The 14922-nt window shown below is 37.4% G+C and overlaps 1 protein-coding gene across 1 annotated transcript; it reads left to right on the top strand.

Annotated features, from left to right (window-relative positions):
* Positions 1-52: 52 nt before the first annotated feature.
* trem2 (triggering receptor expressed on myeloid cells 2) lies at positions 53-1237 on the top strand. Its single transcript, XM_079449605.1, has 3 exons — positions 53-168; positions 271-570; positions 925-1237. The coding sequence occupies exons 1-3, from the start codon at positions 120-122 to the stop codon at positions 942-944; spliced, it is 369 nt and encodes a 122-aa protein (XP_079305731.1). The 5' UTR covers positions 53-119; the 3' UTR covers positions 945-1237.
* The last annotated feature ends 13685 nt before the right edge of the window (positions 1238-14922 follow it).

Here is a 14922-nt window from a genome sequence, read left to right on the forward strand (position 1 = left end):
ATTGTGATCACGTGCTTCAGTGCTCTAAGAGTGTTTATAGTGCTGTGAGTTTAACACTTCATGACTGACAACACAACACAACACAATCTTCATCATCACACAAACCAACAAGAACAACAATGACGTTCAGCATCATCTTCATCTGGACACTCACAGTGTTTGCTCAAGGTTTGTGTCGTAACATTTTCATCATTATTATTTATTCATTGAAGAGTGAAATCTTCATTTGTTTCAGTGTTTCTTATATTTCATGTTTGTTGTTTCTTTCAGAGTGTAGAGGACAGTACACTGTTACTCAGACTCCATCAATAACAGCAGTTCAACCAGGACAACATGTTCAAATAAACTGTAAAGTCAGCAGTGCAGTGTATGGTGGTAATAGATTAGCCTGGTACTTACAGAAACCTGGAGAAGCTCCTAAACTCCTCATATATGACATCAAAAGCCTCTATTCTGGAGTATCATCTAGATTCAGTGGCAGTGGATCAAACACAGATTTCACTCTGAGCATCAGTGGAGTTCAGACTGAAGATGCAGGAGATTATTACTGTCAGAGTTTTCACTATCCAGGTAGCACTCGAGTGTTGACACAGTGATAAAGAGTCGTACAAAAACCTCCGTCAGTCAGACTGAACAGTGACTGCACTGATACACCTCACACATACTGCAGCTGCTCATACAACACAAACACACACAACACTGATCTCTAATAACACTTTACTGATATATATATAGTTATGAAGATTATCAGAAATGACTTTAACATCCATACTGACTGCTGAAGAATCAGATTATTTTGACATGGTGATAGTTTGTTTTATTTGCGTCAAATTCCCCTAAATAATAATGACCATATTATCATCAACACATACAGTCACCTCTATATTCAATGTTTTTCTCTGTGTGTGTGTTCTTGTAATCCAGGTTTTAGACGACATATCTAATGATCTTTATGAGATAAACATTATGATCAGATGCACCAACAGCCGCTGTTCATCATCACCACATTTGTCCAGAGTGTTCAGAGTTCACAACAGTCCATTCATGGTTTATGTCAATCATAAATGTTACACGCACAACTGTATAACATAGCAATACATATATGGTCTATTTGGTTTACAGTATCAATATCGGCTGAGAAGTGCATGAACAGCACACAGTGTCATTTTATACATAATATTCATGTGTGAACTTTGATGACATAATAAAACCAGCAACAATAAAGAAGTAAAACTTGAGTGTTTCAGTTCAGATGATTGAACCAATCAAACATTGACACTGAGAGTGTTGAGCTGAAAATCACATTTGCATTGACAGGATGAAGAGACTCAGATGTTCTCAGAATAGATCGGCTCTGTCTCCAGAGATCATGTTCACAACACAACACCTGCATTTCACATTTACTCACACATGAACCTTTACACAACTATTAAAACTATTGAGAATCATGATACAGGACATTCCTGCACAAACACTACATGTGATTTTCTCTGTTGTCTGAATGAAGCTGTTAGACACAAATAAAACATGTTCAGAAGCTTTATTGAATGTTTCAGTAAACACAGCACACTGAAAGATGTCACAGAGGTTTGACACACGAGCTCTTTCAGTATTGATCTGCTGCACTACACTCATGAATGATGTCTGATACGAGTCATCAACACTCACAGACACTATTGTGAATCTAGTTTATAGTCTTTGACTCTACAAACATATACCCCTCTCTCTTCCCAGCATGCTTTGCTAAAGCTAATCGTAAATTCAGTACGATTTTTATTCACGTCGGCACAAATAATGTTCGACTCCATCAATCAGAGATCACAAAAGATAATATTAAAGAGGTGTGTGAGCTTGCAAGCATGATGTCAGACACTGTAATATTCTCTGTCCCCCTTTCTGCTTACTGTGGTGATGAGATACATAACAGATTATCATATCTAAATGGTTGGTTGTCTGAGTGGTGCCTGCAAAATAATATAGTTTTTATTAATAACTGGAAGAGTTTTGAGGGCAGACCTGACATGTTGAAAAGTGATGGTCTCCACCCCTCCTGGGCTGGAGCTTCTCTTCTGTCAAGAAATATGGATCATAGTCTTAATGATAAAACTTGACTCACTGGGGCCCAGGTCAGGAAGCAGACAGAATGGCAAAACCAACGGTCTGCTTGCCGTCTCACGTCCCAGAACACACAAAATGCACAACATGCAATAATCATTTCTTCCAAACATTATAAAATAGGGACTGTGTCTGTCCCCCAGATTAGTAAACATAAAATAATGCGTAAACCTCTCAAAGGTTTCTCTCTAATAAAGCACTTTTTGTTAATGATATGATAACAAACTATAAAAAAGATGATTATATGCCAGACTGGATACTGGATCCTGCACACTCCTCCGTTGCCTCTTCTTCAGCCGAGCCACCCATCCGGTAGTCGGCTGGAGGAAGGAGGTGAAGGGCGTGGCTGTCTCCGGGTTGGAGGCCTCTGACGAGGACCCCCAGGATTCTCGCCTCCCCCGCTTGCCACCAAGGCTGACTGTGAGTGGGGAGGCTGTAGGTGGTGGAGTGGATGGTGTGGCGATGCCCATAACCCCGATTTGCAGGGTACGGCCCTCGGAGATGGCGGCCAGCGGGGGGGGAAAACTGGGCTGGACTGAGAACCCTGGGCTCTGGCCGATTCATGGCATACCTGATCTGGTCCCAGCGGTCCCAGCATCTGCATCTCCTACCGCACTAGTGGTTGGTTGATGCCACCATTGAACAGGACCATCTGTTCCTGCTCATTGTGGACCATCTCCCCTGCAGTCTCAAAGAAGCGGTCCGCAAACTCCAAAACGTCGGAGTGACCCTGGCGTAAACAGAAGATGCGATGAGCCTGGGTCGCTCGCCTTGCCTCCATCTTGCCTGCTTGGTTCAGTAATGGCTCGTTCGTTCTGTCGTGAAAAAGGGTTAATGTGGTGGAAGAACCCAAGTGCAGGCAGCGGTGAAGGGGTTAACAGATTTTAAAATATACACAAAACAGAAAACAAACACAAGAACAGGGGACATGATAAACTGATAAGAACTAAACACACCGCAGGATCCCAGGGATTGGGGGGAATGTGCCATTGTCTCCGGCTTCTTGTCAACTGGCACATTTACTCATACGAGATGTTATTACGTGGACGGCCTCTATATATATGGCTTGTTCTAGATGTCGGTGGTGGGACTGGTAGTTGTCCAGCAGCTCTCCCACCATCAAACTTGGCGCAGCGTGGTACAACGTCTCGAGAACAACAACGAGTTCTCTGGTTTCAACATTTTGACAACGAACCACGGACAAAATACTGGCAATTGTTCTGGCAATTGTTCTAAATCTCTATGCTGATGATACGCATTTTTATATTTCCTCGAAGCCTCATGAAACACAGCAATTCCACATCGACAATAGCTGTCACCATCAGATGCAGAGAAGCTAATTCATGCCTTTATGACATCAAGACTAGATTACTGTAATGCACTATTAGGTTGTTGCCCTGCAGGCCTATTATAAAAACTCCAACAGGTCCAAAATGCGGCAGCTCGAGTTCTTACACGTACAAAAAGTATGAGCATATTAGCCCGGTTCTGTCAACCTTGCACTGGTTACCTATAAAGCATCGCATTAATTTTTATTAATCTATAAAGCCCTGCATGGTTTAGCTCCTCACTATTTGAGTGAACTTCTTTTGTATTACAGTCCTTCACGTGCACTACGCTTATGGCAAGCCATTTTGTCATTTAATCCTTGACGTTTACTAGCATCTATTTATAGGCTACTAGTACTTATTGTTTAGTTACTAGTAACTATTCCGTTAGATACTAGTACTATTCATTTGATACTAGTACTTTAATATTAGATGTTAGTGCTTACTTATTAGATACTAGTACTTATTCATTAGGTACTTATTCAGTAGATACTAGTACTTATTCATTAGGTACTTATTCAGTAGATACTAGTACTTATTCATTAGGTACTTATTCAGTAGATACTAGTACTTATTCATTAGGTACTTATTCAGTAGATACTAGTACTTATTCCTTAGGTACTTATTCAGTAGATACTAGTACTATTCATTTGATACTAGTACCTTAATATTAGATACTAGTGCTTACTTATTAGATACTAGTACTTATTCATTTCAGGGGCGCAACTACTCAGTGTTAGGGGGGTATGCAGAAACAGTTTTTGCGCCCCCCCTAAATAAAAAAGTGTGCCGGACATCATCATGTATGGGCTTGAAATAATAAAGGTTTATTTTAAAAGTATATCAGACAGCTACTGTAAGCCTACCATAATTATATGGTATATGGACACTAGACATGTGCCGATTTTCGGTAATTCAATAAATCACGATAATGAATATACACAATATTGTTATCGTGGGCACTTCAAAATACCGTAAAAAATAATAGATCCGAATTTTTATTTTTAGAACGTGCATTACAGCTTATTTTCCATCAACCGCTTGAGCAAACACTGCTGCGCAGAACACGTGAGCGCACCCGGATGTAAACAGTGTTCACGTCACACGTAGAATCACACTGCACGCAGTGCGCGCCACGGCCACTGACGCCGCAGTCAAATTCTCACATGAAGAAGAAGCATGGCGGAAGGAGGAACGCTGCCGACAATTTATCCCCCTTCTAAAAGGGTAAAGTCAGAGGTTTGGAAATATTTTGGGTTCCAAAAAAATGCAGAGGGATTGTTATCGTGATAATACCGTATACCGTGATAAATGCTCTCTCAATTAATCGCAGCATGAAAAAGTGATACCGGCACATGCCTAATGGACACAAATATATAAAAATGTATTCATAGAAATTTCTCTGCCATTTCTTTCTTTTTGCCGTATCTAACACGTACCGATTCGTACCGAAACGTGACACAAGTGTAACGTATCGAACCGAACCCTGAATTTTGTGAACCATTACACCCCTACCTTTTCCATATTAATAATATTAAGAAATGAATCTGTTGGTATCAAGTATGAAGTTGGTATCAAGCTCCCTCTACACTTCCACCTAATGTTAGACCTACCTAACTTTGCTGTTAAATATAGCAGCCTAAATTCGATTTTTCAATCAGCCTAGGGATGGCATCAGATAAGACAACTATTATGCAGTAAGGTTGTGCTGCTGTTGAAATTACATGAACATTTGGGATTTTAAAAAGTACAAATATGACACACACACACATATAGAAAAATAATTACAGGGTCACATCTCTCTCTGTTTAAAGATCTGTGCTGATATATATACATACATACATACACATAGCACAGATCTTTAAAGAAGGAGAAATGTGGCCCTTGCAGCTTCCATGTCACCCAGCAGATGTAAAGTAGCCTGTATGTCTGACAGCACAGCTGAGCTAACATGAAGCTAATGGTAAAATAAAATCCATGATAAACCAGGCTAATTGCATAAGGAATGTTTTCCAGCTTCTAGTCATTTATTGTGCATGCTACCTTATATTTACCAGTTCTTATTTTACTTTAATAAAATTGAGATATGTCATGCATGGCATTGGTACAATAGGGTTTAACCAACATATAAATGTAGATATCAGCAGCAACATTATTTTGCATTAAGTTAGCAAACACTTGCCAGTCAATATTTATATGTTCAAGCCTCCAAGTTTGGTAGCAAATCTATTCATGAATCCGACGGTCGGTTGCTCAGCAAGCTCGCTAGCTAACGTTAGTCTGTTAACATGAATTTTGTATTTGCAAGAATAGACGTCACATTTTGAATCCTACCTGTTGCCTTTCACCATCCACGTAGTTAGCTGCTGTCGCATCCCTTGACAGGCCGTCTCCTTTTTCCATCTTTCTTTTTCTATTTTTAGCCCCCGACAGCTTTTTTGGTTTATCCATCTTTTTCAAATTCAAATTTCAACGACAACTCACCAACGTTACTGCGTACTTAACGTAACTCACGGCGCCCCGCCCACTCGCGATATTACCCGTCTAAATAAATTATATGATGGAATCTTATGAGGGCACCGGTGCCGCCTAGCCTGTTAGTCCTCTTAAATGTATATAACTTTTTATACATACAATAACTTAAATAAATTTTAGAAAAATGTATATAACTTTTATTATTTCACATTTATTAAACCATCGCGTTGGCGCCCCCCGTGGTGCGGCGCCCCTATGCGCCGCATATAGCGCATACCCACTTTTTGCGCCACTGCATTAGGTACTTATGCAGTAGATACTACGTATTGATTAGATACTACTGCTTATTCAATAGATACTAGTACTTATTCAATAGATACTAGTACTTACTCATTAGATACTAGTACTTATTCATTGCATACAAGTATTTAATCATTAGATACTAGTACTTATTTAATAGATACTAGTACTTATTTAATAGATACTAGGACTTATTACATCAGTGACTAGTAATTATTCTATTGTTAAATGTGTAGTAACACATTTCAGATTTTTATCATTGATTTCTATGAGGTCTGTCATGTGGATATCAACTATTCAGTTCTGACTAGTGTCTTGTGATGTTCGCTAGTACCTACTTAATAGATACTAGTATTTATTCATAAGCTACTGGAACATATTTATTGTGTACAAGTACATATTTTCAAGATACTAGAACCTGCCAAACAGATACATATGCTTATCTTTTAGATACTTGCACTTATTCATTGGATAATTGTACCTATTAAATATATACTAGTATTTACTCTATTTATACTAGTATTTATTCATTAGATACTAGAACTTATTTATCAGAAACGTATAAGTGTTTTATCAGGATCTATTATTTATTAGATTTATAATAGTACCTATTCATGAGATACTAGTACTTTTTTCAATAGTGACTAGTAAGATATTTTATTTTACTATAGTAATATTTGCAATTGAACTCTACAATGGCCGTTCTGACTAGTCATTACATACGACAGGTAAAAAAAACGATTGTAACCAGTAAGATGAGAAATGTTACTTGTAACAACCGTAAAAGACACTTGTGTCTAAAATAAAAGTACTAGTACTTAATTAAGTACTACTAGTGCCTATGGAATATTTACTAGTATACATTGAATACAAATCCAGTATTTATAAACAAGTACTAGCATTTAATGAATACAAACTAGTAGTATTAAAAAGATACTGAAGTCATTATTGTCAGAAATTAGAAACTGAAATAAAAAACAGAATAACTACAAGTAACTATTCATTTAAAGATATATTCAGCCTCAAAAGTAACTAGTAAGAATGGGTTTGGAGATATCTTAATTCAAATAGATAATTACATAAACATGATAACCTTTCAGCCACCCAATCGGAGTTAACATGATAATACTGTGCAAAATGACCTTGTCTTGTTAGCTTGTCTAGCTAATTGGTTAGCACGAAAACACAAAGAAGGGTTTGTTTATTATCACTATTTTAGTTTTTTAATGTGGAATATCATGTGATAAGCTTAACTTCGTTAGATGGTAGAGTTATATGGGATCTTGCACAGCCGCTTTTACACGATCCTGCACAGCTGCTGCAATATTACATTTACAATGAGCAATAATCATATCACAGTTTAAATAAAAGTTTAAGCTCATCATGCTGCTTCTGGTTTTACTTTATTTATAAATAAGGCTTATATTTTTACTATAAAGTATGTTTAAAACCTAATTCTGTTCGGTTAGGATCGTGGTGTTTCTGTCAAACGGGCAGGGTGAGGTACGGAATTAAATTAGTGATGCCGGACGGGTCAGGTGGTCTTTTAATTACTACATAGGTGGGGCGGGTTCGCTTTTATCAAACAGTACCAGTGCAGGACTCGGCTTTTGATTCTATAATTGGCAGTTGATCCAGAAACTATTTAATTAATGCCGAAATGAATAGCTATATGACAAAATATAGGCTATGTCGTGTGCCTCTTATTGCTTTTTGACGGCGAGATCGAGCTTTCGAGGCAAATGCACGAGGACGTATCTTGTGGGGCATTTTAAACAATATCGTGTTGCACAGGGCATACCAAGGGCATTAATGATGACAAAACAATAACGTGTAGTGTTAAAGAAAATCTGACTAAACTCACTGAGTGTAGATCTTTACTGAAAGACGCTGAATACATTTAAATCACATGCCGTCATTTTACCACTTTCATCTATATAGAGGTGCTGGTCATATAATTAGAATATCAACAAAAAGTTGATTTATTTCACTAATTCCATTCAATAAGTGAAACTTGTTTATTATATTGATTCATTACACACAGACTGATTTATTTCAAATGTTTATTTCTTTTATTTTTGATGATTATAACTGACAACTAAGGAAAATCCCAAATTCAGTATCTCAGAAAAATAGAATATTACTTAAAACCAATACAAAGAAGCTGTGAACAGCTGTGTTGACCTTGGACCTCAGAAAACACAGTGGACCAACACCAGCAGATGACACGGCACCTCAAACCATCACTGACTGTGGAAACTTTACACTGGACCTCAAGCAACGTGGACTGTGTGCCTCTCCTCTTTTCCTCCAGAATCTGGGACCCTGATTTCCAAAGGAAATGCAAAATTTACTTTCAGCAGAGAACATAACTTTGGACCACTCAGCAACAGTCCAGTCCTTTTTGTCTTTAGCCCAGGCGAGACGCTTCTGACGCTGTCTGTTGTTTGTGTGTGGCTTTACACAACAGCTGAAACCCACTTTTTTCTACCACATCTTTTCCTTCCCTTCGCCTCTCTATTAATATACTTGGACACAGAGCTCCGTGAACAGCCAGCCTCTTTTGCAATGACCTTTTGTGTCTTGCCCTCCTTGTGCAAGGTGTCAATGGTCGTCTTTTGGACAACTGTCAAGTCAACAGTCTTCCCCATGATTGTGTAGCCTACAGAACTAGACTGAAAGGCCATTTAAATGCCTTTGCAGGTGTTTTGAGTTCATTAGCTGTTTAGAGTTTGGCACCAGGTGTCTTCAATATTTAACCCTTTTCACAATATTTTCATATTTCATATATATATTATATTTGTTTCCTTTCAGTATAGTTTTAGATTTTTCGTGTCATTAATGTTTTATTGCAATATATAAATACCTCATGGTAGAGCGCATTCATGGCAAAAATCATAATGATTTGTTGTAATTGCGATTATTTATGTTAATTAAATTGACATCAAAATATTTCTAAAATGTTTCAAAACTTTCTGTCAGGTAACTGTATGCCGTATTCTTTAGGCTAAATATTCTGTTCCTGAAATACGTGATAAGCATGTCTCAAAGGGTCAACGCATTTTACACATTACACACAGAGTGATCGCAGCGAGCTACAAACGACACAAACTTATTTTCGAGGGTATAACCGTTTCCACTCGCCCCGCTCTGCGCAGGCTTTGAACCTACGCCGGTCTGAATGGGAGACTGGTGCTCTACAGAGGAGGCTAAAGACCACAGTCGTAATATTGTATTCTGTTTAATTCAAAAAGTAATTGAATGGTTCTGCATTGATCTTAAAAAGAAGATTAAGCAATAAAAACAAACTACAGATAAAAGGAGAGGCACACTCCAACATTCACAGACTTGTCATACAGTTAGAGATTTCATTGCAGCACATTTGATATTTTACTTTGAAGTCTGCAATGTCTGCTATGGCTCTCAAAACACCTTGTTGTTGTTCCTGACTAAGGTTAACACTGGGTTGTTGAACATGAACGGAAGGGATCTCGTTTCCCAAATCAGCTGGGAAGTCGTGAACTCTATGTTGTGCCAAAAGTGCCTCCAAATTGTGTTCCCTGAATGGATCATCACCAAATACATTGTTGATAGAAGTGCTGTATGTCATGATTCTGCCGCATCATGTCATGTTTCTCTTGGTATAATGGCAGGATCATGACAGAACCTCATGTTTAATTCAGGTATGTTATCAGGCGAGAGTATCCATCTATAGCTCCACGAATCACCAAGCCCCATCTTAAAAGAAACAAATGAAAATTCATAAATTTAAATAGATTATTAGTATTTTAACCAAACAAATCTTATCAAATAAACTAATGACATTCTGGAACTTTGATTAGTGTTCATATTGTAGCTCTGCATCCATAGAAAAAAGTTATCACACTCTGCATATGTGATTCTCAAAACATATTGCTTTCAAATATATAAAACATTTTTCATGTATGTTTCTTTTAAAAGCTTTTATTTTAAAAAATATTTTTCAAAATGACTCCATTACCGTAACGCTCTGTAAATGTCAACTTCATAACATGTATTGCTACAAATACACCTAAGCAATATTTTATTCTTCATACAAGATTGTATTTTTTATGGATTGTCAACCCCACATCCAAATAAAAGAAATCACAACATTTTAGAAAGCTCCAAGCTTTGGAAATGAGAAAGCGACACAATTTTGCTATTTTTTTAATTGGTTTCATGAGAATGACCCGCATACTTTATGGTGGAGAAGAGGGAGAAAGGGTTCAGCTAAATAGGCCTGCTTTAAGAAATCTTATGAACAATTAAAGCAATGTTCATATTAAGGTCAGTCACATCACAACATGAAGGTTAACAATATACTGAATACCTTATAAGGCGCATATTCAGATTATTTGGATATTGAACATAGTAGGTTCTTCTGGCCACAGCAGAGCTCCATCTACGTGCAGCAGCCGCTTGGTCAATGTTAGCCAATGTCAGTCTAACTCTCTGACGAGTTATCAGCAATCCCTCTGCTCGCAGCAATGCTCTCATCATCTGTTATGATGGGTTGTGCATGATAACTATAAGAATCTGAAGTATTGCACTTGAACATTTACATGTATGCTTTTTGAAGGCAAGTATTTTTTTTATTAATATACCTGTTCCCTGGGATAAATTCCCATGACCCAACACGTTGCTCTACAAAGTGAGCTATAGGAACACAACATTTTTAAGACTCTTAAGAATATTTCACCCATTAAATCCAATACCAGTAGGCCTACTAGATTTTGTCATAGAACAAAAACAAGAAGCATGTTAGGGACGATACCCTGTTGTCAGTTTCATGAAGTTAAATAGGCCTACTAGACATATCAATCACCGAAAATCTTGGCATACGAAATGATTTTGTTTACAAACTAATTTTGGGTGAATAATAACAAAGTAGTTCCTTATTATAATTATAATACATCATTATACTGAATATTATTTTAAATGTAAAGATGAAAAGTTTAAAAGGTTTGTAGTACTGTACCTCACTGCCAGATCTAGGAAACAGATTGTGTAGTCGTCTGGTGTGCTGTTCTAACTCCTCATCTATCAAAACAAATTCATGTGGAATTCCGGATTGGCATCCCCAGAGCTTTTGTCCTATTATATAGAAATGATGCAGAACATCCCAAAAAACGTGCCATGCGTTTGATGGTGTAGCCCTGAGTCATTAGGAATTGCAGCTGTTGTAACTGTAATTGTAGGGATATATTGTAGTGGATATAATAGAAATTGTTTTGGATGGGATGGAAACTACTCTGAAAATCCCCAAAGCACTACAGAAAGGAATGTTGTAAAGGTAGAAAGAATGGTTGTGACAGACAGTTTCTCTGTATTAAGTGACCTTTGAGGGTATTATTCATAGACGCCCGTTTTATCTTCTGATGCTCTGTAGGGCTTGTCAGGAATTTCTCCTTTTTTGTGCTTAATTTGTTTATTGAACTTTTATCACAATGAAAGAATACAGATACAGGAGAACAGTAACGTCATTCCCACAAATTGTGTTTCTGTGACAGATCGGGTAGTGATGCTCCTATTTACTCTCTTCACTGGTGTGAATCCTTCATGTCCATTCAATAGTTATAGTGCACTAGACTGTAGCAGAAGAATCCTGCCCACTTCTTTGCATTGTGATCACGTGCTTCAGTGTCTGAGAGTGTTTATAGTGCTGTGAGTTTAACACTTCATGACTGACAACACAACACAACACAATCTTCATCATCACACAAACCAACAAGAACAACAATGACGTTCAGCATCATCTTCATCTGGACACTCACAGTGTTTGCTCAAGGTTTGTGTCGTAACATTTTCATCATTATTATTCATTCATTGAAGAGTGAAATCTTCATTTGTTTCAGTGTTTCTTATATTTCATGTTTGTTGTTTCTTTCAGAGTGTAGAGGACAGTACATTGTTACTCAGACTCCATCAATAACAGCAGTTCAACCAGGACAAAATGTTCAAATAAACTGTAAAGTCAGCAGTGCAGTGTATGGTGAAACTTACTTACACTGGTACTTACAGAAACCTGGAGAAGCTCCTAAACTCCTCATATATTATACATCAACCCTCCAGTCTGGAGTATCATCTAGATTCAGTGGCAGTGGATCAAACACATATTTCACTCTGAGCATCAGTGGAGTTCAGAATGAAGATGCAGGAGATTATTACTGTCAGAGTTTACACATTCCTAGTAGCAATGTGTTGACACAGTGATAAAGAGTCGTACAAAAACCTCCGTCAGTCAGACTGAACAGTGACTGCACTGATACACCTCACACATACTGCAGCTGCTGAGGGAGGAGAGTTCCTTTAAATAACAACAATTGTATTTAGTTTTACATAGTTTTTTAAAAAATTTCAGCAGTTGTTTATTTATTTACTTTTTATAAATGTTAATGTTTTTATTGGTTTGGTGAAATTTGTACAAGCAAGTGGTACATTTACAAAACACTACACAACAGATGATCAAAAATACACATTTCTGCATGTTTACAAACAGTAAATGACTTACATGATGTTATCAATATCAAACTTTTTATTTGAATCTAGGGCTGGGCGATTTAGCAAAAAAATCTAATCTAGATTTTTTCTGAACATTTGACCGATTCACGATTTCGATTTTTGCTTAACTAGTCATCTTAAAACATAACTACAACAATAAAGTACTGAAATAACATTCTCTTTATTAGTAATTTAGAAAAAAAACATAAATAAGGAAAGTTTTTGTATTTTAATACATTTCTTTATTGTGCCTAGTTGTTTTTTCAGTGTACTTAACAGTGGTCAAGAAGGTGTAGAAGTACAACTTTGCAAAATATATGATTGAATAATAAAAGCAACTATAGTTTAATTAAAAAAAGTGAGGCTCATGTATGGCTGAAGAGTACGACTACTCCACAGGTCAGTCGTCGTGGAAAAAAGATGCGCTAAAGCTGTTCCGACACCTTTTCACGTGTTTCAGTGTACATTCGGGGAATTGCGGCTTCTGTAAAATGTTTGCGGCTTGGTAACTTGTATCTTGGATCAACGGCGTGTAGCATATTTATGAACCCTTGCTTTTCCACGGTGTGCATGGGAACCATGTCCTTTGCAATATGAAATGCCACAGCATTTGTTATTTCTTGCCATCAGTGTGACTTTCTATCATATGGAATGGCGTTGGAAAATGATGCCGCTAATGGAACCTGGCGTTGTGCATTTCGATGTGTATCTGTCGTCTTTGGATGGCTGACTGTGTTGTTTTCATCTCTTAATTTTGTGCATTCGAGCCATTCAGCCTGATGTCTCTGTCGCATAATCTGAAACAAATTAGTTGTGCTGCCACTGCCGGTTGCAACTGACTTTCGACATATCTTGCATTTGACGAAAGTTTGTTTGACGTCTGCCCTCTCAAATCCAAACCATTTCCAAATCACTGAAGTAACATTACTACCTTTCTTTGATACAAGATCATCCTGATGCGAAGAGCCAGCCGTCTCCATGATGTTAGCCGTTAACTTCTACATTACTGATTTCTCACTGAGTGAGCGGTTGAGACGCGTTCAAGCGCGCCATCAAGTGGTATTGACAAGTATTTCCAACGTATCTAATTGGATGTGCATGATAAACTTTTTTTTTAAATCTCGATGTCTCCATTTAACAAAAATTAAATCGTGTTAAAACGTAAACTCGAATTTATCGAAAAAATCGGAAAAATCGCCCAGCCCTATTTGAATCTCTTGTTCTTCTCTTTATATCATTTAATTCAACTGATCTTAATGTTGAATCAATGAATCATTTATTATGTCAATTTTTTTTAACTGTCTGATTGTTATCTGATCATTTGTAAGTTACAGTTGTATGATCACCATCAACATGATCATGTCTCCCTTCTTCAAGACATGGATGAAGCTTGCAGTGATATAACCGCAGAGCAACATCAAGCCTGGATTCTTCATGCCAGAAGGTTTTCCCCACAGAGCCTGAACAATAAGGACATTCCCTGAGATTTTGATGAAACTTTATGGCTACATGTTGAAGAACGGCTTGATGTTAATGAATATTTAGTGGATTTCAGATCTCCATTAACAGCTTTTCCCCCTTTTTTCACAATGCACCCACAGTATTGTTGTACAGACTGTAAAATAAACTATTAAATACTTTCTGCTTTCATATGTAAACAACTCGTGTTCTGTGATCCATGTTGTTCATGTTGTAGCCTATATTCTGTATTTTATGGCCTTTGTCAGTTTGTTTTGGCTGAAGTGTAACATTCATTGTGTTTGCTGTGTTTACAGTTTTACATTCATTCAGCACTGAAGGTGATTTGAAACCTGTACCTTGTATTGTTTGCTGCTGAATGAACGACTGTTACATTAAAAGTATTTCACGAGTTCACCGATGCAGATAATAAAGGTTAGCAGAAGTATGAAAGGTTTGTGTGTTTGGCGTGCTGTCCGGGGAGCGGCACCGAGCTCGCCGGTTCCTTCTGAACCCAGAACACTCTCCTGTGTTTTCATGGTTCACTGAGTGATGTTTATTTATTGTATTAAAAACACAAAATGAGTCAAAGTCAAAGATTCAATATGATTTTATTTGTTGAATTTGAAGAAAACACAATCAGCAGTGAATGAATAAAGCACACATGCACTGGTGTGAGATGCTGTTTGTGAAAAGCAGAGCAGATGTCAGATGAGAGAGAGAC

The sequence above is a fragment of the Barbatula barbatula genome (genome assembly GCF_947034865.1).
Source record: "Barbatula barbatula genome assembly, chromosome: 25".
NCBI lineage: Eukaryota > Metazoa > Chordata > Actinopteri > Cypriniformes > Nemacheilidae > Barbatula > Barbatula barbatula.